The sequence below is a fragment of the Corticium candelabrum genome, chromosome 15 (genome assembly GCF_963422355.1).
Source record: "Corticium candelabrum chromosome 15, ooCorCand1.1, whole genome shotgun sequence".
Taxonomy (NCBI): Eukaryota; Metazoa; Porifera; class Homoscleromorpha; order Homosclerophorida; family Plakinidae; genus Corticium; species Corticium candelabrum.
The window spans coordinates 4,384,320-4,411,819 of NC_085099.1; the positions used below are offsets into that span (position 1 = coordinate 4,384,320).

At 41.7% G+C, this 27,500-nt stretch overlaps 4 protein-coding genes across 4 annotated transcripts; 1 reads left to right on the forward strand and 3 right to left on the reverse strand.

The window, feature by feature from the left end:
- Positions 1 to 739: 739 nt before the first annotated feature.
- LOC134191508 (arsenite methyltransferase-like) lies at positions 740 to 1,498 on the reverse strand. The gene has a single exon (XM_062660130.1). It carries the CDS (start codon positions 1,496 to 1,498, stop codon positions 740 to 742), a length of 759 nt encoding a protein of 252 aa, XP_062516114.1.
- Positions 1,499 to 19,276: 17,778 nt separating this feature from the next.
- On the reverse strand, positions 19,277 to 20,971 carry LOC134191041 (uncharacterized). Its single transcript, XM_062659599.1, has one exon. It carries the CDS (start codon positions 20,886 to 20,888, stop codon positions 19,497 to 19,499), a length of 1,392 nt encoding a protein of 463 aa, XP_062515583.1. The 5' UTR covers positions 20,889 to 20,971; the 3' UTR covers positions 19,277 to 19,496.
- Positions 20,972 to 22,728: 1,757 nt separating this feature from the next.
- LOC134190630 (DNL-type zinc finger protein-like) lies at positions 22,729 to 23,480 on the reverse strand. Its single transcript, XM_062659088.1, has 2 exons — positions 22,978 to 23,480; positions 22,729 to 22,919 (listed from the first exon to the last, which is right to left on the reverse strand). The coding sequence occupies exons 1-2, from the start codon at positions 23,400 to 23,402 to the stop codon at positions 22,823 to 22,825; spliced, it is 522 nt and encodes a 173-aa protein (XP_062515072.1). The 5' UTR covers positions 23,403 to 23,480; the 3' UTR covers positions 22,729 to 22,822.
- A 28-nt stretch (positions 23,481 to 23,508) lies between these two features.
- LOC134190631 (endothelial differentiation-related factor 1 homolog) lies at positions 23,509 to 27,240 on the forward strand. The gene is made up of 6 exons (XM_062659089.1): positions 23,509 to 23,636; positions 23,714 to 23,765; positions 25,381 to 25,458; positions 25,531 to 25,613; positions 26,857 to 26,950; positions 27,010 to 27,240. Exons 1-6 carry the CDS (start codon positions 23,559 to 23,561, stop codon positions 27,069 to 27,071), a joined length of 447 nt encoding a protein of 148 aa, XP_062515073.1. The 5' UTR covers positions 23,509 to 23,558; the 3' UTR covers positions 27,072 to 27,240.
- The last annotated feature ends 260 nt before the right edge of the window (positions 27,241 to 27,500 follow it).

Below are 27,500 nucleotides of genomic sequence, written 5' to 3' on the forward strand. Positions count from 1 at the left end.
TGGCGATCTGAACAAGCCACATCGATCTTTACGTCCCTTGGCAGGAAATACGGGCGCAGGCAGACTGAACAAGCAAAGAGGATGACCCTTCCTAGGCATGAAGGCGCTCCATCCAAGCGGCAAAGGCCAGACAAAAACATGCCTGGTTGGGCAATAACTAGTGATAATGAATTTTAGCTCTCTATAGATATATATTGCTGCATATGCATGTGCATGGGTCTAAAATGACATTATATTTGGAATAAAAACTGTTAATTAATCCAATTTCTCTGTTCTTGTGTGAATTGAACGCTGGTTCATTACAAAAGCAATTCAATTCAATTGCCACGGTAATATTAATATAACTACGTCTCTAAAGAGACTAGATTTACTCATGCCTAATCTAAGATAAATGCAAGATATAGACCAGATTTACTCATGCCTAATCTAAGATAAATGCAAGATATGCTCACATTCTGAATATGATGTAAATGTGAGTCATATCTGGTATTCGAATCATTTACGCAGTGGGTACATGTATGGTAAACGCCATGTATGATATTGCCCAAATATGGCTAAATATGGGTAAATGTGGTATTCAGACAACATTGACTCAATATTTACCACTATGTAAATGTGTTAATCTGTCCAGTGCGGGCTTCGTTGTGTTGTTGAGTTAGAGTGCTAAACACTACACGCAGACATATTATTCTGACTTAATTTGTCAGCTGAACATGCAAAACAGCAAGAAGTACGAATCTCATGTTTTTGTTGCCAAACATTCCATGACTGTAATTTCATGTATGGTTTCGTCTCCGTTTCCCGTCCCGTAAAGAGCTTTCAGCTCTTCTATGTCTTTCTCGTTTAGCATATCTGCTCTGAAACTTTTCACAACTGCTTCAAAAAATTGAAGCTGCGCTTGCATGCTTGCTCTCTTTTCTCTAACTTCAGTTATTTTGTATGAATCAACGATGAACCCAACACCAGTGCAAATATCCAACCAAGTCTCTATTGAATCAAATGTTACCCCCATTGCTCGCTCTAGATCTCTGTCTGGCATGGCTCGAGAGAAGATGTCTCGCTCGAGAAAGTTTGGGTGATTTTGTGTAGGAATCAGAAGATAAGCAAGACGACCTCCCGGTTTTAGACTGTTGTAAATGTCATTTAATATGCCAGGACGTTCAGTTCGTCTAAACCAATGAAACACGTAATTGCTAAATATTCCATCAAATGGACCGAAGGATAGTGCTTCATGAATGCTACCTAACTCAAACGCTACTGGCACATCAATTGTTAGCTGCTCCTTTGCTATAGCAATTCTGCACGGATCAGGATCAACACCGACCACACGCCCAGAGTCACCAACGAGAGATGCCAACTGCATAGTCAGTCGTCCTGTACCGCAGCCGAGATCGAGAATGAACTCTCCACGCTTTGGTTTCAGCATCTCGTGCATGAGAGAGCAACCTCCTTGAAACTGCAAGTCCGAGTGCTGGTGGTACATCTCACCGTTGTCCATGCTCCTCCAAAGTGAGTCGATCGATCACGTGGGTAAAAAGAGTGGAGGGCTTCTAAATAAAGTTGAACATACGTGAGCATGACGTCATAGAGAACGCCTTATTAAAAAAATTAATCCAACACAAAATATAGATTTTCAATAACTACATACTCAGCGATGGCTAGTCTAGAGGAAGGTGTCTTTCACAGAGAGCAGCCAATCGGGACACAAGATCATCTACGCTACTCTTCAGTTTGTTAGTTGTCAACATAATGAAAAATCTAGGGCGTGAAGAACTGCTGCAGCGCTACTTGAGAGCGGTGTTAATAGACGATATTCGGAGAGCTCCCTTCGCCGATCTTGCTGTACACAAAGTCCACGTTTCCGGGTCTGCTTCTGAACCGTAGATCATCTTGCCGTTGACTAGGCTTTGTAAGTAAGTTTACTACTTACCATTTCGTGCATCTTGTGAGAGACTTTGCCGGCGTAGAGAGGCGTAGGAAGCCATTTCTTAAGTGCGGCTTCTCGAAGGTAAGAGACTGCTGTTCAAGCTGAAGGCGCCTGATTCACATTCTGAACAGATACACGTGGAGTTGAAGCACAGACTACTCATTTCCTAGAGATAGATTAGTTTTGGCGAGTGAAATCATGCCACCTGGGAACCCATTTCGGGTAACCAGACATGTAGGCGTTCCGCGTTGTTTCTGGGCAGTCTAGCTTGCTTCTGTATATATGTGATTGGCCAAGTCGAAGTTCTAACTGTGATAACTTGCACTCGATAAGTACACTGACGCGGATCAGAGTACAGTACACGTACTCTGTAGTCTGCTTACAATTAGCACTGCCAGTCTACAAGTCCCAGCAACAGTTATGTCTAAAGTAACACAACACATACGCACTATTCCATAGCTGGTGCTAGTGAATTCTTACCTTCTTCGGTGACCTCGTGACAATGATTCTTTGTAGACTGTGCTGTTGCGTGGTTACCGATACCTGAGCCAGCCTGCGTAATGAAAGCGTGGCTAACGAAGAGTGGGCGGAGCCCGGCTAGCCATACATGGTCCGGAAGAACTCATGTCCGGCGGGCGAATTTTTTGGAGACGAGCTTACGACCCCAAAAAAGTCTGTTCACGAATTAGAAGGACTCGTGCCTGAGGGTTGGACCTTAGCTAAACAGATTATCAAGAAAGCCGGATGTTATGTTTGTTTAAGAAGCTATCTTAGACTGATTGCATTCTTGGCGTGTGTTGTCACATGGAAACGCAAACCAATAAATACTGTATCAAAACAACTCTGAGAGCGGAAAGAGAGATGCAGTTAACGCTCAAACCTACAGCTTTGCGGTATAACATAGAATTCCATTCTGTTGAGACCCATGCACTGCGATTTCTCCAAATTGAACCAGATTCCCAACAGATTCCTCAGACCGGAGGTGAAAGCCCAAAACAAGAACAGTTTAGAACATTGTGTGAAGATTTCCAACACCAAGAATGACCTTTTGACACACAGCCCACTATATAAGACCTTGACTTTCCTAGGTAGGCTATTGCTATATTTTGGTTTTCAAGTCTATTTGTTCCAGTCTGCTGTTACCTTTTAATTACCTATGGCAAAGAGCAAGGGATATCATTTGATAAGTTCAGAGAAGTCTCTGGTTCTTTCTCTGCATGAATTTTTTGAAAAAGAAAAAGAAAGTGGTGTACTGTTGCTCGACCAACCAGTTGAAAGAGTAGTTGCAGCTACAGGATTGAGCAGGTCAACAGTGTACAACATTACTAAAGAGAAAAGAGAAACAGGTCATGTCACCAGTCCAAAGAAAAGAGGCAGAAAGGAGCACAGCGGCAAAGTCAAGGAATACACTGACAACTTTTTAGAAGGCGTCATCAGACGGAAAATACATAGATTCTATACAGACAAGATATATCCAACTATGTTTTCTCTTCATGCAGCTCTTGTTGAGGAGGCAGAATATCCATTTTCGAAAACAACTTTGTACAAAACTGTGCATGAAATGGGGTTTAGGTACAGAAAAATGGATAAAAAGAAAGCTCTCTATGAACAACATAAAATCATAGCATCAAGGGCCAGCTACCTCGAGAAAATCAAACGATGTAAAGAAGCAAAAAGACCTATAATATATCTTGATAAGACTTGGCTAAATCAGAGGCACACCCTAGAGAAGTGTTGGCTTGATTATGATGGACTAGGTGGTTTGAGAATTCCAAGTGGAAAAGGGAAAAGACTGATTGTTTTACATGCTGGTTGGGAAAAAGGATGGATTTTAGAGGCAGAGTTGGTTTTCGTTGGAGAGAAAGACTCTGGGGATTACCACAAAGAGATGAACATACATATCTTATTTTATGGAATGGTTTGAAAAAACTCTTGCCCAATTGCCCAAAACAGTCAATCATTGTACTTGACAATGCCAAGTATCACAATGCTGTCATAGAAAAAATTCCAACTAAATCGACAAAAAAGCAAGACATGATTGACTGGCTCACAAGGCATAGAGTTCCACATGATCAAAAGATGTTGAAGGCTGAATTGCTGACTCTAGTTAAACTACAAAATCCTACCCCAGTGTATCAAACAGATGTACTTGCAGCAAAGTTTGATATGAGCTAGCTGTGTCAGACTTCCTGTAGGCCACTGCGAGCTCAATCCCATTGAGCTGGTATGGGCGCATGTAAAGGGCTACGCAGCTAGAAACAGCACAGGAGCCTCTGGATTCACTATGGAAAACGTTAATTAAAAGACTCTGTCATGAAGGAATACAGCGTGTAACTCCAGATAAGTGGGAAGCATGCGTCAGACACGTACGTGAAAGTGTAGAGGACCATTACTGGAAGATGAACGGCCTCATCGACAACATAGTGGAACAGATGGTAATTGAAGTAAACCCTAACGAAAAGTCAGATGCTGGTGAGTCTGATTCCACAGAGAGCTATGACGAAGATCAAATGCAAGCCACAGGAAATCAATAAATGCTTGATTGTACCACGAGTTTCTGATTGTTTGCGTCATTAGTATTTTGTTACACCCCTTCTTAATTTGATAAAGAGTTATCTCACTGGGAGTTGTCTCTAGATTGATCTGATTAAGCTTGTCTCCACCCGCTAACTCATTACAATTCCGGAAGTTGCTTATGCTGGTCTTCTGTTCATAGCAAGAAATATATGATTATTATAATTGAATTAAGCTCTTCAAGAGCTGTCCATCAATATCAATTAGACCTCGGAAACCCATACAATAGTCCTGCTACGCGCCGAATTCCTCAGTCCATCTAATGCGTGAACAGACTTTTTTTTAGTTGCTGAAGCGAACGTGGTCTGTTAGTACGAGGCTTGCGGCGCAGCTTTGGTTCTCAGTAGTCAATGAACATGTTACAACCGCGATTTTGACGTAAACGAACTGCTGCCTTTTTGCGCATCTTTCGAGCAGTAAACTGCACTGTTCATTTAAAGGGGGCCCCAGTTTGGACTTCGCGTCGGCTGAACGTTGTTTCACGGCACAAATCGACTTCAAATATATTGGACGGCAGATAAAATGATTTATAATCTAGAAATTGTAATGTAGTGTATGGTCACGTGATACTTCAGTGATGTATTTAGCCTGCAGCGCTATAATAATAGGTCATTCTTGATACCCCCCACTTGCGCGTGCCAAAAACATTACATTGGTGACAGGATGGACAATTGTGTACCTACAGCCTTTGGAGCGAGGTTATGATGACTTGCTGGTATTTCTGGATCGCGTTACTGTCTGGTCACAGTTGAAGGGAGGCTCTCGCCCTAGCATCACGATTGGAAGGGGCTGCATTTGATAACTACCGACGCCTGTCGGTGGACGACAAAACAAGTTTTGACGCAATCGTCAGTTTGCTAAAACGTGAGTTTCTACGTGACGGAGCAGATCGCATGCAGGCAGTCACTGACCTACGACGACAAAAATGGGCTGTTACTGCAGAATCTGTTGGTGCGTTTGGTCATGATGCTCAACGACTTGTTCGTTTCTCTTACCCTAGTTTTGACGTGGATTCGGTAACTACAGTGGCTCGAGACGCGTTTTTGGAAGGGTTGCCGCATGAGTTCCAAGTTCAGCTCTGTCTGAGTGGAGATACAGCTTTCAAATCAGTGGCAGAATTAAGTGAAGAAGCACATCGTTTACAGATAGCAGGTATCGGTGAGAGAAAACCAAGCGGGACGATGCCGGCACTTTCACGTGATTTCAGTCAATCGTCTGGTTCCAGTCATTTGTCAACCGGCGAAGATACACGATGTCATAATTGCCGGTCATTAACATTTGACAGGTCGGCGGATGCCGATGACGTTGGTCATATCAGTGCGGTTGATTCGGCTTCCGGTAGCCGACAGAAGTCTGTTTGGGGTCGCGGTCGCGGTCGACGACGGAAAGACTTTGGAATGCAGAAAACATCTGGCCGATTTTGTTTCATCTGTGGCGATCCTAACCATATTAGTCCCAATTGTCCCCATTTGCACGATTGTCATCGGTGTTTACGTCCAGGACATGTAGCCCGTAATTGCACGGCACTGGCTCCAGTACATCGAGGTAGCGGTAAGCAAAGTCACGTTACAAATCTGACAACTAATGTACATGGTTTCATAATGGTAACAGCTATAATTGGTAAAGAGAAATGCCCTTTCCTCGTTGACACGGGAGCTGATGTGAGTTTAATAGGCTATGATGTCGTTGAGGGAAACAAGTTGGCAATGACACGGCGGGTCGCCCGCCAACCGGTAATGGTCGATGGCACGATACTTAGATGTGAAGCTATGGTGAATGAATTTATCCAGCTAGGATCTCGTGGTATTCGTGCCTCCTTTGCGTGGTTAAAGGAATTCCTTATGGGATATTGGGAACCGATGTGTTGTCGTCTCTAGCTGTACAGATTGATGTGGCCAATAAGAAATTGTGTATTGACGGAGATGAAGTATCAAGTTTCGAGAAGGTTGACACCATTCAACACTCTGTTCAGCTGGTAAAATTTGGGCGAGTATTTGCACCGGTCCACATGACGATTCCTCCAGGACAAGAAATGACTATATGGGGTCAAGTTCGTTCTGCCATACCAACGGAATGGACAGGTATTATTGAGGTAAAAGAAGATTTGTGCGAAAGATCTGGTTTGTTGGGTTGCAATACGATTGCAGTTGAAGGTAATCAAAAGAGGGTTCCTGTCCGAGTTTGCAATTTGACGTCTTCTCCTATAGCAGTGTATAAGGGACAAAATATGGCAGAATTTTCGGAAGCGGCCGTTGTTAATAATCAGAATGGAATTAAACGTGGTAAATCTCCAGATGTAGGGGGGAAACCTTGGACGGAGGTAACTTTTGGAGACAAGTTGACGCAAGTGGAAAGGACTCAGTTAGAAAGATTGCTCAAGCGTTATCGTACCGTATTTTCATATGAAGGAAATGAGGGAAGTGCAAAAGGAATGGAGCATACAATTCCGTTATTGTATGAACCTTTTATTCAGAATTTCTGTTAGTGGAAATTGTAAAATCAGAGTCCGAATAGATTGAGCTTGGTTGACTAAGGCCCGGTTCACACTACGACGCTGGCACAGCGTCTTGCAAGCGTCCTGGACGCTGACAAGGACGCTCACCAAGTCCATGATGACTCTCGTGGTGAGGGCATCTAACCCCGGTGTCTCGGATAATGTGGATGAAGCACGTGTTACGATTACGATCTTGGACGTTAACGATAACTTTCCTGTCTTCGAGAAGGACAGCTATAGGGCGAAGGTGGCCGAGAACAGCAGCCCCGGCTTTATCAAAAGGAGATAAACCGTTTGCTCGCAGACTTTGGAAACAAGACTAGTCTTACCTCATACAGAAAAAGATTAAAAGAAAAAGGGCAAACGAAACTCCTAATGTTCCGGCTAATTCTCCAATGACAGGGTGAGGGTCAATATTTGTCTTGTTCATCAGACCATGTTTTGGGTATTTTGTTGCATGTTGCCTCTTTTGTGTCACATTTCATTTACAAATATATTTTGAGCTGTAAGGCACTGAATGTGGATGGTTTTTTCACTTTGGGGAGGAAGAAGGGGGGAGGTTACACATAATTGTACTTGAGCAGGGGTTTCCCTAGGTAACAGATGATGCTCCTGTGACATGCCGCCCTCGTAGATTGCCGACAAAGTGGAGAGCGGAAGTTGCAGAAGAGGTAAGAAATCTTCACCAACGAGGAGTTATACGTCCTTCAAAGTCTGCGTTTGCTGCACCAGTATGTCCGGTACGAAAAAAAGATGGAACTTTACGTTTTTGCATTGATTATAGAGCTCTAAATGCGAGAACTAAAGATACGGCCATTCCCACAGGAAATCTATTAGAAGCTGTTGAATCTATGGCTGGAGCACGTTTTTTTTAGTAAAATCGACTTAGCGCATGGCTATTTCCAAATACCCATTGCAGAGAAAGATAAAGAAAAGACTGCTTTTAGTACACAATCCGGATTATGGAAATTCAACAGAATGCCATTTGGACTAAAGGGAGCACCAGCTACATTTAGCCGTATGATGAATTCAATCTTAGGTCATATGTCACCATTACAGCTAGTGCTATATATGGATGACCTGTGTGTTTTCTCTGACTCGTTTCATTCACATTTAGAACGTCTAGAACAAGTCCTTCAGACATTACAAAGTCATGGATTGAGAGTCAATGGAAAAAAGTGTGAGATTGGTATGACTAAAGTTGTTTTTTTTGTGGATATAGAGTGAGTGCAAATGGCCTTAGTCCAAACTAAGAAAAGACAGTGGCGATTGCCAAAATTCAGAGACCGAGTTCAGTTAAAGAGGTCAAGTCATTTTTGGGTATGACCGATTGGTACCGACGTTTTATTCCGAAATATTCAACAATTGCTAAACCACTTACGTCGCTATTAGAAAATGACAAACTTTTTCATTGGTCTCCTGAATGCGACAGTTCGTTTGTTACTTTGAAAAACAAGATAATGTCTGCTCCGGTGCTAGCTCATCCTGACCCATCTCAGATGTTTATACTTACAACGGATGCCTCAACGGTAAGAATTGGAGCCGAATTAGCACAAAGCACTCCAGACGTTGTGAGACCTGTAGCTTATTTTAGCAAAGTTCTGACCAAAACAGAAAGAAAGTATTCTAGCTATGACCGGGAGTTTCTCGCTATAGTTATGGCGGTACGACATTTTCGACACCATTTGATTGGAACGAGGTTTATAGTACGAACGGATCATCGTCCCCTCCAATTTAGATCGGTTGTTAAAGACCCTTGGGGTCGAAGAGCCGGATGGATTGCGGAGCTGGAAGAGTACTCGTTTAGTGTAGAATATATAAATGGTGAAACAAATAAAGTGGCGGACGCTTTGAGTCGTTTGGAACCTCAGGATGAGTACTGGTGCGAAAACGACATAGAATATGGTGCAGTCGACAAGATAATTCCCGACTGTGCTGTGAGGTCGTTATCACAAAAGTGTGTTGCCTGGGCTGAAGATGTATGGTCAGCAGATAAGTTCAGGGAAGCACAAAAGAGAGACCCGTTGCTTAACAAAGTGTACGACATATTGAAAAAGAATATTTCTGCTTCCGCTGCAAGCTTGTCTTTGGACATGAAGCAGGTGTTTAAAGAAGAATTACACATTTCTTCAATTGATATTCTGTATAGAACAAATCCTGGAGTTGGATCACAAATTGTGGTACCATTAAAGTTAATTCCAGAGGTTCTTAGACTGGCGCACGATGAACATTTGGCAGGTCATCAGGGTTCTAAGAAAACTTTGCTTCGGGTTTTGAGTGGTTTTTGGTGGCCAACCGTTCGTAAAGATGTAGAAAACTACACGCAATCATACACTGTTTGTGCTGAAAGAATGCCTGTCAACATTAAAGCTCGAGCTCCCCTGTTGGAAAGACCGTCATCAGCAAAACCATTTGAGGTTATTGAAATGGACATCAAAGGTCCTCTACCGAAAACCGACGGCGGATATCAATACATTTTTGTTATACAAGATGCCTTCTCGCGGTATGCAGAAATGTGTGCGATACGAAGACAAACAGCCGATGAAGTTTGTGAGAAACTACAAGAATGGATTGGAAGGTATGGTATTCCAACACATTTTCATTCAGATAATGGTCCTTGTTTTGTAAGTCATGTCTTTAAAGAATTTTGCAAACAATACGGTATTCGACATTCGTTTTCAACACCTTATCATCCACAGGCTCATGGATCTGTTGAACGTCTTAACCGCTCTCTGGGTGAATCTTTGTCTAAGATGGTTGCGTCACATCAACGAGATTGGTATGACCATCTCTTTGCAGCACAATTTGCTCACAATACAGCATACCACAAAACTATGGGAGATACACCTTATAGAATCGTTTTCAAAGATTCCCCAAGAACTATGTTACACGTAGCAGCAGATCTGGTATATTCTGAGTCAACAGATGAACATCAACTACCTACCGTGTATGCTGACCAAGAACAGGAGAAAGTTGCAGAAATGTACGCTAATGTCGAAAGTAGATCCAAGTAGATGAGGAAAGCTAGACAACAACAATATCAAAAAAAGTTCAAAATTTTCGTAAGTATAAGATCGGTGACCTGGTATGGATAACAGCAACGTCTCGACGGGTGAAGAAGTCTCGATCACTGTCTCTCAGGTGGACAGGTCCCTATACAATAATTCAACCTTTGTCGGATGTCGTCTATTTGCTGCAAAGATGTCGCGGAAAGAAAGTTATTTCTGTTCATCACGATCGGATGAAACCATACAAGTCAAGGCCCGTACATCTCACATCGAATGAACGATCGGAAGTGATATGTCAACCGATTGATAATCTCCAACACGATAAGACGGATCCTGGACGGGATAAAGGGTCCAAGGAATGGGAATGTTGTTCAGGAGACGTTGACCAACTGGAGAATGATAACGAAGACAGTATGGGTAAAGACCACAATGGTAATGATGCAGTTCGAATCCAACGTCCCGTCTGCAATCGACGTCGCCCACAGCGATACGGAGATTACCTAATGGATTCTGACATTGATTCTAGTATGGACTCTGATTAAGTCTATTCGCTAATTAAGTTAATTAGAGAAGGGTATTTTAGACACTTTTTAGAGGGGGAGTGATGTAATGTAGTGTATGGTCACGTGATACTTCAGTGATGTATTTAGCCTGCAGCGCTATAATAATAGCTCATTCTTGATACCCCCCACTTGCGCGTGCCAAAGACATTACAAAATGATTATAATGATTACTGTGTTTTGCGGTTAAACAAATCTATTTGTTTTGAGATCTTTTTTGGGTGCATGTATTGCCTGGATTGAATTGTGCAGCAATATTTACACTGTTGCATACACTGCATAAATCAAATTGTGTACTAGTTATTGCAAATCTGTTTTATGTGTGCAATTATATAATATGCAATTACTAATTAAAAGTGCAAAGTATTCAGCTAACTTAATTCTATTTCACAACTACTACTAGTACCAAAAGATTTCTTAGAAGATAAACACTATATATACTATTAAATTGGCAGCATATGATATATTAATTTTAATTATGCATTATCATTATCTAGTTGGTCTAAACACGTACATAAAATAATCTATAGACATTTTGATAACCATCACAAATCAGATGATATATGTTGGATATACTTTTTGCCAACTGGCGTTATATTTTTGAAATGCCTAGCATGCTATTGGTCGTTATATGGTTGGCGACATGGATGACGATTATATATGTAATTGTAGTGTGTGTGTGTGTGTGTGTGTGTGTGTGTGTGTGTGTGTGTGTGTGTGTGTGTGTGTGTGTGTGTGTGTGTGTGTGTGTGTGTGTGTGTGTGTGTGTGTGTGTGTGTGTGTGTGTGTGTGTGTGTGTGTGTGTGTGTGTGTGTGTGTGTGTGTGTGAATGTGCGTGTGTGTGCACGTGTGTGTTGTGTGTGTGTGTGTGTGTGTACATGTTTATGTGGCTGTGTGTGCATGCGTGTGCGTGTGTTACTATTAGAATTGTCGAAGTAATGAATCGATAGCAGTCATATTTAGGAACGAAGTTATAGCGAATAGGAGTAGTATATGTGTGTGTGTGTGTAGGGTGGGTGGGTGGGGTGGGGTGGGGGTGGGGGATGGGGGGGATGGGGGTATGTATGTATGTATGTATGTATGTATGTATGTGGCTCAATTGGTTAGAGTGTGCAATTAAAGATTGGCAACATCCGGGACCTTTGTGTCAGAGTTCAAGGGCGTAAGGGCCACATACATAAGTTCCCTTGGGCAAGGAACTAACATACAATTGCCTCAGTTCTGTCCAAGCAGCACAGAAGAAGTGACATATAGAAAGTGACTACTGATAGTGTTTCGATTGTATGTTAGTGTCTCGATTGTATGTTAGTGTCATAGAAAGTATTATAGACAGTACTTAGCATCTGCAGTAACCTGGGCCCTAAGGGCCCTTGTAACAAAAAAACATGTATGTATGTATGTATGTATGTATGTATGTATGTATGTGGCTCAATTGGTTAGAGTGTGCAGTTGGAGATTGGAAACATCTGGGACCTTTGGGTCAGAGTTTGAGTGCGGGAGGGCCACATACATAAGTTCCCTTGGGCAAGGAACTAACATACAATTGCCTCTCTCTCTCTCCGGAGTGTCAGGTTCTGTCCGAGAAGCAAAGAAGAAGTGACATACAGACAGTGACAGTGTTTCGATTGTTTCGATTGTTTAGTAGTATCGTAGAAAGTATCGTAGCAAGTACTTAGTAGTGTCTGCAGTAACCTGGGCCCTAAGGGTCCTTGTAACAAAGAGAATGTATGTGTGTAATTATACCTTTGGGATAACGGGCTATACAAGAGTAAATCCGTCTGTTTCTTTGTGCTGCACTTTATGAACAGTTTTAATAGTTGCATTTGCAACAACTAGAATGAGCAATTAAATATTAAATGTGCAAGAAATGCATGTATCTAGGTGCAGAGAATATACTGGTGACACATTTTCTAATAACTGACTCCTTTCACACAAAAAACTATTTAGATGGTATTGTACACTTATTCTTAACTAAGCAAATGACATAATATATTGTATGTAGCAGACAATATATACAAGGGCATAGCTTGTTACACTTTTGGGAGAATACAGAAGAGCTTCTGGTTCAGTGCAAAAATCTGCAACTAACTGATGGTTATCCATAATCACACATTGAGAAATGTAGCGGCACACACATCTTATTTCAGAAATACAGTGTTTAAATAACTGCAAGAATTAAAAACAAAGTGATAGATGAACGAAGTGATAGATGGTAACATCAATGATAATGTAACAGTACTGCTGACTATGTCAAATATTAATTAACTAAATCATCTAAGGTTGACCTGCTGTTCAATTGTCTACCTCGTTATTTTATGTAAGTCTCTGTTATGACTATTGTTACCACTTCCCAGCATTCTGGCAGCCTTTCTGTATACTTAATTTTAAAGAGTGAGCCCTTTTGCCTTGATTTTGATTGGGCTTTCTTAGTGGAATTACATAGCGGCTTTGTGTAATATTTTCTTTGGACTTGACGAGCATAGAACTTACGGGACGTCCTGCTGTGGTTTTTGTTTTGCTCTTGGATTCATACTTCCGTCTTCCAGCTGAGGTTGCTTGCACTGGAATTTGTTTCCCTCTTTGAATGAAGACACCATGGCGACGTATGGAATGACCGCCAAATATCCATCCAAACCGATGTAGTGCGCTAGACAGTCGGGCAATAGATCTGGGGTCTTGAAGACTTTCATATCGCATGACAAATTTTTGCACACCATCTCTGAACTGCTGATCTTCAGAATCTAATTTTTCAATCATATCAGTTGTAATTGCTTTGAGTTTGGATTTCAGTTCTTGAGATGCTGATGCCAATGAGTTTGTTGTAGATTGGACGTCCGAGTCTTTATTTAGGTCATTGCACTTTAGATTGGTGTCCTGATCGTGGTATGTAGCAGAAATTTTGCTCTTAATTTGGTTAAATCATGTGAGTCGGACAGATTTGAGTCAGTATCAGCATTGTCGTACGTTTCTTGATGAAGAGAAGCATAGAAATTTATATCAGATCTGGCTTTTTCGCCTATTGCCAATTTAGCAATTCAGTGCCTAGCTGATGCGTTTAGTGACGGAAAGCAGTTAACACTATCTAATTTGTATTTGGACACAACTGCTGCCTGATGGGCACATGGAGAGCCATTTTGCCCTCTCTTGCAGCTGCAAGTTGCAATGTGCATGTCCACAACATAACTGTCATCATCAAACCCAGTTAAGCGTTTTCTGCTTTTTACACGGAAGATGCTATCGCGAAGACTGTCCATGGTACTATGTTGAACTGTCTCAGCACCCTGACCCAGAAATTTGGTGGCAACAAAGTGATCCATTCTACTGTTTGAGACATTGAGTAACTTTCTCTGATAGTATAGTTCCATTGACTCTGTAATAAAGGCAAACATTTGAGTCAAATTGTATGCCTTTATTCTGCTGAAGACCAGATCCTTTGCAATCTTGATGCCTGCTTTGGCGTAATTATTGGTGTGGTTACCTCTAGCGAGATCAGCATGCCTGTAGCATATAGCCCATTCACGCCTTCTCAGCCAGAGTGACTTCATGTGTTGAAGAAAATGTGGGTACCGAATAGAAATGTGATCGTTTTGAAGCTTAGTATACAGGCCATTTAGCTCACTTTCTGACTTTGAGTACACCAGACCTTTAATCATCTTTATCAAGTACAGACGATCTTTTTGAGGAATTCTGTTCTTTCCATCATGTAACCACGTCCATCTTCTTTGTAGGAAATGGAATATGCATAAGAGGAGTCGGGATGGTTTCTAGCTAGATTGAAGAGCCTCTCATTCAGCAATGCTGTCATCTGTCATAAATAATGTAGGACCCACATGTACACCCCGACCATAGAATGCAGAGGTAGGCAAAACTCTTTTCAACATTTCAAGCCCCTCTTTAATTAATAGTTTCTTGCTTTTCGTCAGACACGATCATTACACCTAGTGGAATTGAACAGCAAGCATGGGTTGTCGAAATAATAAACATAGAATTTCCAAACCGATCTAATGTAGAGGTGGAATCACAGAACACGATTTTGCTTGATTGTTGTACCATTTTGTGAGCTCTTGCCATTAGTTGGGTACAAATGGCTATAATCAGTGGTTGATTTGCCTCTCAGCTTTATTTCTATCGGGAGGTGGCAGGTTACTACTACTCTTTTCTGCTTCAGTGTTTCTGTCATCGCTGTCATTACACTTTTTGGGTATGTTGCTGCTTGAAAGGGTTGCATTTCTGCCTTGCCTCCAAATTGTGAGTATTGCTCATTAAACCTGTCAATTTCTTTCTGTAGTTTGTCAATCATGGCCTTTCCATCATCAGGCCCCATTTCAGCTCTTCTCCACATATCGTAAAGTCTACATACATCTTGCCTAGAAGGATTGATTGCCCTGTCTGCCAATTCACGCTGCATCGATGTTTTGTTGAGGGAAGTTAAAAGTAGTTTTGATTCGTATGTATGCCATGCAGTTGCTGCTGAATGTCCTGAGCAAAATAGATCAAAGAAAATGTCTTTGGTCTGTTGTGCTATTAAACGAAAGCTGAGCGAGTGTCCACTATGTATGGGGTGGTTGTGGTCAAACAGTAGCTTGACAACAGTTGGATGGAGAACTTTTGATTGATTGTGACACTTTCTGAACAGTTTCTTGGTGGAATTCTCAACAGTCATAATCAGAGTTGATGGACAGTTAGTTTTCTTTTTTCGAAGCTCAGAGGCAAGACCTTTTTTGTTGTATGGGAAGATTTTAAAGCCAGCTGTTTGCTTGAAGGTGCCTTCTTTTGGTGTTGGCATCGCATATCTACTCTAAAGAGCAAGCGCTTCATTGTTGGTTTGTATGTCCTGGTAACTCTATACGTGCATTAGCTATGATCCATCATTGACTTTAGCCAGGTTTTGCTTCATCTCTACATGTAACACTTGTTCGAATCTGTGCATTGAAGGGTTCAGTTTGGGCTCATATGAAATCCCGGGAACGTAGGCTTTCTATGTGCTCTATCATGTAAGTGTAACCTTTGGATAAAACAAGTTGTAGAAATTTTGGCAATCTTTCCCACGATGATTCAGTGACATTAGACAGCTCTGTTGTTTCCCATATGTCTTTGGTACACTTCTTACTTGTGAAAGCAGGCTGTTCTTATGAAGGTACCTTGTGTACTTGTGCATCAGTGGCACTGTTGCCTGTTGCTGATTCATCAGGTAGCAGGACCCCAGACTGCAACTCAGTTGCTATCCTTTCTCTTATATGTGGCATATAATCCTAAATGTAAAATCTCATTGTTCATGGAACTGTATGTAGTGGGCACTTTTAAACCATTGCAATGGACCTGTGAAAATTCCATTGGTTTGTGCAGAATTAAACAGCGGGCATACTCGCAGACCAATACACCACAGTCATGGCTGTTTTCTTGCTATGGTACGTTCTAAATCAACAATGTAGTGCATATTACTGTTAGCACATTTATAGTGCAGTGCAGTCTTACTTCTGGATCCTAAAGTTGCCATCCACTACTATTAAATCGTTTCAGCAGGAACTCTCTATGAACAATAGCAATGCCTGAGTTTATTATGACTAACTAAATTTGTTTCAGTAGTGCATCAGTTGCATGTATCTGTATATTAGTCATTGGTTGTATATTGATATAGAATGGGTGAAATGTTGTTTTCTTGGGTAATCAATGAGATTCATCTTTTCCATCATTAGAATTTGTGTCAGTAGTCAGATTTGTAAATGTGAGTTTGGGTATATTTGGTGTTGTAGAAATGACCATCTAGTTCTAGGTATCTAGCAGTTTCTGGTGTGTGCGTATAACATAGCAGGTATATGAATCTAATGAAACATCAGACTAGTCTCCCTACCTTAATTGATGGAACGGCTTGGTGCCATCTCTACCAAGCGAGTCATAGTAGGTCATCACTTTTGTCTTTGATTCTCCAAGCTAGTAGTTGCCAATTCGAAATAAGCCATTTTACCTTTATCTGAGATTCAAGTAGCTCTTACCATCAATGACCAATGTGAGGATTTAACATTGATGACAAAAAGAATCATGTCTTCTTGTAACACTGTCCATTTCTACACGATCAATGGCAGTTTGTAGTTCGTCTGTTGAACTTGGCTCTTTTTCTGTACAATTTGTTACCTTTTTCCAAGTCTTCACCCCGTCGTATCCACAGACACAGAGTTTCTCCATAAACAGACTGTCAACAATTTGAATCTGTAACAGGAGTTTATATGTAGTAAGCATTCTTGCACCACAATCTTGCTGAGTATTACATAAATGATAGATTTTACTTACAACATTCTGATACAGCAAACCAAGTCATAGCTGAATGCAAGCAATACTGATGGTTACTCAAATATTTTCCTGTGGTTTGTTTCAACTTAATTTATCCTATATGGTAATTTTGATTGTGTGCCACAGGTACACAGACACACTTGAGCAGACAGTTTATCACTACAATGTATTTATTAAATATTAGCAATTGATTAAGCCACAGCTATTTAATTAACAGTAATCTGAGAGAGAAATCAATGCCATATCAAATGAATAGTACAATATGCTAACTTTTTGTGTGCATTTACATGTGTATTTCTATAGTTTTAACTTAACTAATGTGACTTGTTGCAATTTCACTATATTATGGAGCATTTCACTTGTTATCTGTATCACTGGCTACAAGTGACACCTAGTCAATTAACTAAGTTGCTATTAATTTTATAATACATAATATATTTTGGTCCACAGGTGAGGATGAAAAACTCCAACACCTCAGTGTCAAGGAAAATCGCAATTATGTAAGCTGGTGTTTCTAAGGGATATACCGAACAGAGACTGAATTTGCTGAGTAGTAAGACTTCTGTTGATCTTGTTTAATTAAGGCAAACCAGATACATGCAAGTATGATGCTGACACGTACTATTTTTGTAAAACACTCAACGATTTATCTTGCTATTGTCTTTAAAGTCTTTGTGTGTGTTGCAGCTTCTATTTGCCATAGATAGCTGTTTTTTGTGTATTGAACGCGGTCATCTTGAATGGCTTCGATTACTTGCAGATGGTGTTTATAGATTAAAATATTTCAGGACAGCCAGAAAATGAAGCAATTCTATGCTTAATTAACTTAATGACTTCTAGCTATCTTATTAAAATTAATAACTTGACAAATACGTCAGACGTTACCAACCTGGCACAAATGTAGGCTTTAGGTGTACCGTGCAAATAAGGAATACTATTTCAATGTATACCAACCTCGTCAACGAGCCAACTACTGCCTTCCAAACACTTTGTGTTTAAGTGACCCTCACAGATGTCATGAGAATCACGATTAGCCAGTGGTTCATCAACGTCTACAATTTCAACGAATTCCAATTCCTTTTCCATCTACTGTAAGGTGAAAGTTGCTAACTAAGATGTCTAAAATAATTTCCATATGTAAATTTAATAAAAGTACTACAGGTCTTACCGCCAAAGGTGCAAAACGTGCTACGCATGCGGACAAGCCACGTGAATGTTATTGGCACGTGCGGCTTTTGACTTTGTAGTAACTCAATTGAACTGTTCGCCTTTCTGCAAATTAGTGCACGTAAACCACACGAATTGCGATTGTTTCTAGCTGATTTCAACAAACTTCAGGATCAACAAATAGACATTGACACAATGCTAGCCTAGACTCGATCTAGACAAGCTGGTTACGTATGTACAGAATATTGCATCTATTGCATGTACGTATATGCTTTACACAGGGACTTCAATTTGTTTGCCCAAGATTTTTTAGTTTCTGTCCCAAGAAAGACAACTCAAATTCAGATTCACATATCTAAAACATAGATTCCTCTGCTTCTATATATATGTCGTCCCAAAAAATTCGCGTTATATGTGTAGTAATTATGGGTCATAGAATTCAGTACGAGGTCTGCTACAGTATGCTATACTCCTGTACTTTTGCTCCATTTCAGAAAGCTGCCAGGAAGAAAAAGAATTACTATAGATAGGACAGCTTCGGCTGCAAACTGTAGACAGAAAGTCTCTCTTGAGATGCATGGTATCCATAGATTGATGTTTGGTTGATGCCGTCACCTAGAAGACTAAAACCCACGTTGACAATGGCTATACAGACAACAAGTCTCACTGAAAGACATTAACCTGATACAGTAGTCGAAGAATTCATGGCATGATGGTCCAGTATTATTTGTTTGCACAAATATCATGTTACATATAGGTATATATATTACTACACCAGTAAACATAGCAACAATATACACATAAACATGCAAGGATATGCACTTGCACACATAACCATAATCCAGATCTATAGACACCGTCACAGGTACACACACACGCACACACACACACGCACGCGCGCGCGCGCGTGATGTGCATGCGTGTGTTTATTTTCTCTGTGCAAGACCGTGTGTCTTTGTGTCTGTTTGTGTACAGTTACTGAGCATATCTCTCTATATGTGTATCTACATTACAGTATTCATGCACACGCAAGCGTGCAACGACACATGTGAGCATGCACACACACACACACACACACACACACACACACACACACACACACACACACACACACACACACACACACACACACACACAAACACACACACACACACACACACACACACACACACACACACACGCACGCACACACACACACACACACACACACACACACACACACACACACACACACACACACACATCGTGAGGGCGAAGGGTTAATTAAACAAGTAAGTTTGCAGCAATATAGTTCGCTAGTCTAGGCACTAGCCAATAAACACGTCCAGAGCAAAGTGCCCCGTATGTTAAGAAACACGCCACGAGAGGTCTGGTCTGAAAATTTAAAAATGCACTAGTAACACTAAATACCAACTAATACGTTGGTCCCAATGATCAGATATCTCACTTTTACAGAGCAAGATTACAAAATTGAAATTTTAACTAAACAATATGAATCCAATCAGAAGGACAAACATGCTCGATTGTCTTGTTGAGGCAGATGATGTTCCTGTAGTTATAACGTAGGATTCGGTCGAGTTACACCCTACTTTGAAACAGTGGCCAAGTTCGGACACTCTCACCGTCACGGTTTGATCAACTACAGGGATCGTCAAGTTTCCTATTAGGTCCCGGTTTAGGCTGCTGGCCAGTTCGAACAGTGCTGTTCCGACTCTTCTGTATCTAGACGACGGTTCCAGTTGTGTGCTGTTTAGATAAAAACGGTCGACCATTAGAATTTGAACATTCAACGACTCTGATTGGGTGTCATCATTTGACTCAAGATCTGCTCGCCTATATCGGTCGGTTTTACTAATTGAAGGTCTTTCAGAATTGTGATGAGTAAACGGCATCCATCCTAACCCGCGCTCGTTCCAACCAAATTTCATTGCCAGGGCGTGCACAAGAGCTCCAGAAAAGTCCCGAATCCGCTCTGCTGTGTCGAGAATCGACATGAGTCGTTCACCTGTCACTCCAATGTATACAAGCCTTTGTACTGTTTCTGGTAAACAAGTGATTTCTCTCCTTTCCTTGTCCAGACATCCGGCAGCCACTTGAATCATCTGCCTCGCCGTCTCGATTGGTTCAGATAGCAACGCGCCCCCCTGAAAAGACACCAACCAGAATATTTTCCACAGATCATTGCATGGCAAGTGACATATAGACGGAGCTCCGGCTTGAGGAGACAGATAGCAGCCCGTGTGAGTGCGAAACGCGTTGTTGTATATTTCCAAACAGCTGATATTGACCCACGGTCGTAGGTAAGGGACGAGGTCGACCTGTAGGCACTTGCGTGTTGCGTCCACCCACTCACGTGCGACGGGACCCAATTCGTTGTAGTGCTTTCCGTAGAGATCGCAGAACCTCTTTCCGTAACCGATTGCGTAGTCGTACCGTGTAGTAGAGCAATTGTACCTTGCTTCCAAGCAGTCTCTGTACCATTCGCAGCTGTCTCCTGCAGGACTAAAGCATGATGGTGGGAGGGGCGGGTCGTCGGAAGGCGGTGCCGCCGTTCCTGCACAAAAGCAGGGCTCCGTAACGGTTCCATTGTCGATGTCGAGCGTTTCGCTCATGCAAGGGAAGAAGCATTGCGATGCCGCCGTGTCCGGACATTCGCGAGACTTGCTACGCGAAGAAGAGATGCGGTGCATGTAGTCTTCCGTCACGCACGTCGCCCACTGGAAGGTGGAGAATTCGTACATCAGGTGGCATTCGGTTTTTCCCAAGTCTGCAGCGCTCGCACAACGCGCTGACGCTAGGTGAGACGAGAGAAGCTCCGTATACGTTGCGGCCACGAGCAGAAAACTGGCAGCTGCATTGGAATACATCATGATAGAATGATGAGAGACTGACGAAGCACTCAAATGTCGTGCAGTTGCTCAAAAGCCAGTAATCAGTAGGCGAAATGGCGATACTCCCACTGTTTGCATGGGCGGTACCTTGCAGAAGACACTGCGCAAGCGCGACTCACACTGTCCCGTGGTCTAACTTTAGTCTCGTACATGTAGTCTAGAAGGATTCGCTACTGATGCTCCAAAGCATGTATCATGTGACTGCTAATTTCGACATTGAGTCACGTAGTGGTATTGATGTTGTAAAAAATAAGTAGTTTATTTGCTTAGCAAAGATATAGCCACTGCATGAGTTAGCCTTTGAAGGAAACGCGGATTGACGACTAGAAGATGTGCGCAATGTCCCTCGTTGATCGTATGAAGATTTTGTTATTGCTTTTATAGCGTGCACTTGATGTTGGTCACTCACAACACCTGATATATTAATATACATGCATACCTGGAGTGTTTTCAAAACTACTGTTTACACCAATGTTTACCACCTTTGCATGTGTTGTATGTTTTGTACGATTTAAGTGAATTAAGTCAGCCCTATCCACTCATCCCCAAATAATAAACCGAGTTTTATAATCCTAGGCGCGCATATCTATCTATCTATCCATCCATCTATCTATCTATCGGCGCTTTCCGCGATCCTTCTACGCGAGCCTAGCTACGACTTTAGTTACGCTTTGTAGAACGTGGTTTTTGTTATCTCTATTTTGGTCACAATGTGGGCATTAATCAAGCAAAGCTGAAATGTACCACAAACGTTCTGAGAACAGGCAATTTCAAATGGTGTTCCCTCATGCACGAAATGCTGAAACCAAAGCGTGGAGAGTCCATTCTCGATCTCGGCTGCGGTACCGAACGACTGACTATGCAGTTGGCATCTCTAGTTGGTGACTCTGGTGTGTTCAACTTAAAGACACTCTGTTCTTTAGACAATGACAAACGTTGTTTACGTAAACATTCTTTCATATTTTAGGTGTTTACTAATGCTCTACTAGTCAAACAGTCACTTGAGTGGCGTTGCTCCCTAGTAGTGCGTGCTATAGGCCGGATGACTGCTTTCGCCGGACCTGCATGGCTTTTGGTCACGATGCATGCACTACAAGTGTTAGCTCAGCAAAGCTGATGATGAGATGTACCACAAACGCTCTGATCATGAGGACACGCAGTTTCGAGATAGTTGCACGAGATGCTGAAAGCAATGCGTGGAGACTCAGAGTCCTTTCTCGATCTCGGCTGCGGTACCGGATGACTGACTATGCAGTTGGCATCTCTCGCTGGGTGTTGATCCTGACACGTGCAGAATGGCTAAAGAAAACGCTGCTATATAATACGGTGACGTCGGAAGGGCATCCGCGGCACGGCCATGACATGCATATACCATGCACTTTTAAAAAATGGATTTGCCAGTCGCCCATTAGCGTTACTTCCCATCTAGGGGTGGGTGATTAAATAAACATTTTACCACATAGTGCTGCCTACCAAATATTCGAAGTCATCAAGTTGCTTGGTATTCAGAGGTTTCCGTTTTCAGGTGTTAATTAATGAGAAGCTACTAACAGCTGGGGTGCGTTCCATTGGGCTCTTCCAGCCTCTTCCGGAAGAGAGCAGAGCTGGAAGAAGTTGGAAGAGGAGCGTGCTCTTCCAACCAGCAGCAGAGTTGGTAGATTTGGCTCTTCCAACCATAGCAGCAGAGCTGTAGAAGTTGGAAGAGGGCTGTGCACATGGAGTCTCTTCAGAGGCTGGAAGAGCCCAATCGAATGCGCCCCTGGTTTCCCTACATAAAAAACGCCATATGGGACCAGACACAACAAGCTCTAAAGGACTGCTGTAGTCGCAGGTATAACAATTTTGCTAACAAATTGACTATAGTGCTGATCTACAGTACATGCAAAATTCAAATAATAAATCCTCAAGCGGGATCACTTGTCAGTTGAATAGTTCGATGTGACCTCGAAATTGCCATCTACTGTCCTGTGTACGATCTCTCCCCTAGCAGCAAGTATGTCTTCAATGTTTCTACACAGAAGTCACAAATATTTTCAATCAAACATGACAATCATTCCTGGCTTATCACCGTTTATCTTCGTTAAACCACCCGAGATTATCAGCAATCAGATGCATGTTCTCACATCCGGGACATCTAATTACAACGACGCCTTCAGCATACGCAACCTTTGACATAGTATGGCTTGATCGAGTCTTGCACACTTTGCATGTAAAGACGATACGCATTCGAGCTTCCACGGCTCCCAACTGCACTCTATCTCTCTGAGCATCTGCGCATGCGCACTCCATCTTGCATGTCTCTTTTCCACTACCCCCTGAAGTTGAATAATTCGTAAACGCTTTCGATGCACTCTTCAATATTCGTCGGTGAGAATAGACATACGGTGAAAGCGGCAGTCTCCGTCCTGCAGGAATTGCCAATTGGTAGAAGAAGCGCGATTGCAAGACCAGAGTCCGCCCGCATCTTAAATATCTCATCAACGGGCTGCTCATCACGCTCCCGAATGATTACAAAATGACTGAGTGACCACCTTTTGCAACCATTTTGTAAAAGATGACGTCAACACCACAGACCGGATAACTACTGCGCATGCTCACTAGTAGATTTACGAAGTCGAAAGCATTCACACACCACTTTCGCGGTGCAGTATGGCGGAGTCAGACTGGGATACGGTCACATTTTTGAGGAAGAAGCCTATGAATGCAGCAGCAGCTCGTTCTACGAAGGTAGAATGATTGCTTTGCCCGAAGGGTCCCGAATCTGACACGAGCATGCAATATCGACGCTTGTGGGTGTATTACAGGCCGTTACCTCAGCACAGAGGAAAGGTGAAGGTGTCGATACGACAAAGAAATGTGAGCGTTATTATTTTGTTTCACGTTTATTTGTATTTGCACTACAGTGTTGTTTGAGAGCATTCGTATTCAGTTGTCACAATGCCAGGCGTGAATTTGTTGGATTCGTGGTGCTCGCTTAGTGGCACTTGGTTGTGAGACGTTGTATGGACTAACACTAGGGATTTCCAGTTGTTGTAGATACTGACGTACGAAACGATCAGAAGGGAATCAGATGAGGGTTAGGTATGAATGAGAGATTCAGTCAGAGACAGAATCTGAGATTGACGAGGCTTGTGAAAGTGTCAAGATTAGTGGCTTTATTAAAAAGTGTAGCGTTGAACGTAAATTTTGAGCATTAAACGGTATGTTCTATATGATGCTCAAATAGACGCGAGGTGAAGTTCTATTCCAGCATGTCACTGTGAGACATATGATAGTGAGCATCTACCAATAGAAATTCAGCTAGGTCATCACGTGATGAATACAATGATGTAACACGCGTGAATAGAGTACATGTACTTCTATTATTTGGTTGTGGTGCGTCAACCCACTTGCATACCCATGTAGGGAAAGTGGTATTATTGAGCTTGTTCACACTGCTGGCTAGACTGTGGTTAGGTTACAAGTTAACCATATTGGTTTCACACTTCCACCAAAGTGATCATAGGCACTAGAAGCATTTAACCCAGATAATGGCTAGAAGCTATCACAGGGGAGATTTTGTATCACAGGCAGATTCCCTATCACAGGGGAGATCCCTATCACAGGGGAGATTCCCTATCACAGGGGAGATTCCCTATCACAGGGGAGATTCCCTATCACAGGGGAGATTTTTTTGAGATTCCTGTGGTTAAAAGTCAGGAACCGCTGGGAGCTGTAGGGGTGTAGTAGCATGACCTCTAAAAACAGGGGGATTTCACGATACTACAAGACACACCCACTTTTATTGTCTTGTAATTGACTGATACTGTAGAATCAGTGGTAGATCTAGACTGGAAAAAGGGTGGTGTATATACTATATACAGATTTGGTTTTCACACATATTTGCAGTCCACAATTTATGACCGCGTCTACAAATGATGAGGGGGCTATAGTCTGGTCTAGCCCATGGCACGCTTCGTCCCTGGTAGACCACTCATGAATATCAGCAGGCTGGAACCCATCTGGAGTTAGTCAAGAATCTACATGTGCTTGAAATTATTTCTTGATGAAGGAAGTGAAAAGAGAAAAATTAGTAATAGAAAGTACTTTGCTGCATTTTGATAAAGCACTGCTGGCGTTTCCACGGACTAAATGATACACTGCCGTAGTGCAGTGCACATGAGCAATAGTAACCGAGTCTAATTCAACACTAACCATGTCTACTAGAGGTTGGCTACACTAACCATGCTCCAACCACTTCTACCTAAAGTTGGTTTTACATTGAGCTTCCTGGCCTAACCACATCTAACCAGCATTCTGAACTCACTTGATTGACATTATCAGCAGTGGCAGTTGCTTCACTGCATAGATAGATAGATATGTTTATCATTTTTGTTTTAGATGTGTAGCTGATGTAGAGGCATTTGTTGTTGAAAATGTGTGTAGTATGTATCATAGATTGTAATAATAAACAATTATTGTTGTGTTGCAGTCTCTGCAGCCACAAATAAACAAAAGACAGCATCTAAAGACACAGCCAAACTGGACAGAGAAACAGAAGAGCTCCATCGTAAAATTTAAACGATGCATAGAGAGTTTTTTGTATCATTTCCAGTGTATTGTTTCTTAATTAACCTTGTAGACGAAAAGGTGTCAATGGATGTTGGGCGAGTTATAATGCGAGTTCGAAGTGAGATGAAGATGACTCAGAAGGAGTTAGCAACTGTAAGTTGGTCAAGCTGTTACAACATCGTCTGACAGTGTCATTGTTACATAGTTAACAGGTAGACAGGTACTATCTGGCAGTGTTGTGTGTTGTTGTTGCAGCATAAAAAGCTGAGAAAATCAGCATTTTATTGAGTAGATACTGAGCAGCAGACAGACAGACAGTCTGACAGCTTTTGTTTTATTTAATCATAAAACTTTGATTGCAAGAAACATTAGAATGATTAAAATGCACTTGTACTGTAATACTATATATATATATATATATATATATATATATATATATATATATATATATATATATATATTATGAGGCACTTGTTGATAGTGTCAAGTTTGAATAATGAAGCCAGTTGGTCAGTCAGCATTGCTTGTAATTTTAAGGTATGACAGTTTACTACTAGATTTGTGCTTCACTGTTGCTGAAAGGAAGAAAATGATTAGCTGCCTATTTCAAGTTTGACACAAGGCCTTGTGTTATGTATTATTTTTTAAAATGTATGTCATATTTACTGGCAAATTGAATACACTCAAACCTCCCTAATCCGGACATTATGGGACTATAGCCGCTGTCCGGATACTAGAAATATCTGGAAGATTGAGATAGCTAACGCACGTTATATCCTTGGAATCCCAGACCACTTTAAGATAAGGTCTAATCAATGTCATATGTCAGTTCTGCACAAACTATGCGTGTACAGTACATACTTGTTCTACGTACTGTCACCTGATAGTAAGACTGCCTTGAGTGTTTATATGGGGAGTTTCTTGCCAAAGTGCTTACCCTTGGAGCTCCAAGACCTGATATGCACTGGGAAAAGTGTCTGGTCTAGGGAGGTGTCTGGATCTTGGAGGTCTAGATTAGGGAGGTTTTAGTGTACTTTCAAATTCAATCAACAGCCTCTGGATGAATCTCAGGAATCAATTACCCGTTGTTTGCAACACTGGTAAGTTGTAGAAGGACATGCTTGAGTACAGGGTAACTCGGGCATCTGTTTGAGGTCGAGAGGGTTGTCGCCTTTGGCAAATTTGTGATTATGTTTTGCTTTTTGTGGTACTTGGCAGCATGACTTGGTTATTCATTGATTTTTTGGACAATAAGACAGACAGACAGACCTGAGAGAAACTGTCTACTAGGTGATATGTCCGTCCGTCTACACTACATGTGCATTGATCGTTGTTTGACAGTGAAAATGCCATCTGGAGGATGTTGGCGAGACTTACATGTACATATTTATTACAGAAAATAAACGAAAAGCCACAAATTGTGAACGACTACGAGGCTGGAAGAGCAATTCCGAATCAGCAAATAATGGGCAAGCTGGAGAGAGTCCTTGGTATAATCCTTGTCGTACGATTCAAAGTACAATTTATATCGTGTTCTACAAACACGTAGGTGTAAAATTGAGGGGCAAAGACATTGGTCAACCATTGGCGGCTAAAGGAGGGAAGAAGTAACTTCTGTGGGGAAAGTGAACCAGACTGAGCAGACAGTGATACATGATGAGATTGTGTGTGTTTCATGGCACTGACAATTAGAACGACTATAATGCATGTTCTAGAACGTGTAGTTGTACAGATACCTAACAGAGATATAGAAAAAACGTCAGTTGCCATGTGATGTCGTTGTCTGTCTGGTTTGGTGATGGCACATATCATTCTTTGGCTTGTTTAGGGCATGTACAGTGTATTGGGTGTAGTAGGCTACTACAGGCTGGCAGACCTCAATGCAACATGCTAGCTAATATTTTAGTGCCTTTATTAAATAATTAATTACCTCTGCCAATGAAACTAATTATAAATGTCATTTTATTGTGCCACAGAGGAGTACCGTATAAACGCTAGGCTAAATGACTAATCTCAAATGATTGTACCCTCCTTAACCCC

What these genes read in the sequence shown, in the direction of transcription:
- LOC134191041 (XM_062659599.1), bottom strand. Translation starts at nt 20,888, where the DNA reads ATGATGTATTCCAATGCAGCTGCCAGTTTTCTGCTCGTGGCCGCAACG.
- LOC134190631 (XM_062659089.1), top strand. Translation starts at nt 23,559, where the DNA reads ATGGCGGAGTCAGACTGGGATACGGTCACATTTTTGAGGAAGAAGCCT. An exon ending in AGAAACAGAAGAGCTCCATC is followed by an intron (nt 25,459 to 25,530) that starts GTAAAATTTAAA and finishes TTAACCTTGTAG; the next exon opens with ACGAAAAGGTGTCAATGGAT. An exon ending in CAAGCTGGAGAGAGTCCTTG is followed by an intron (nt 26,951 to 27,009) that starts GTATAATCCTTG and finishes ACAAACACGTAG; the next exon opens with GTGTAAAATTGAGGGGCAAA.
- LOC134191508 (XM_062660130.1), bottom strand. Translation starts at nt 1,498, where the DNA reads ATGGACAACGGTGAGATGTACCACCAGCACTCGGACTTGCAGTTTCAA.
- LOC134190630 (XM_062659088.1), bottom strand. Translation starts at nt 23,402, where the DNA reads ATGAGCAGCCCGTTGATGAGATATTTAAGATGCGGGCGGACTCTGGTC. An exon ending in TGGTTTAACGAAGATAAACG is followed by an intron (nt 22,920 to 22,977) that starts GTGATAAGCCAG and finishes ACTTCTGTGTAG; the next exon opens with AAACATTGAAGACATACTTG.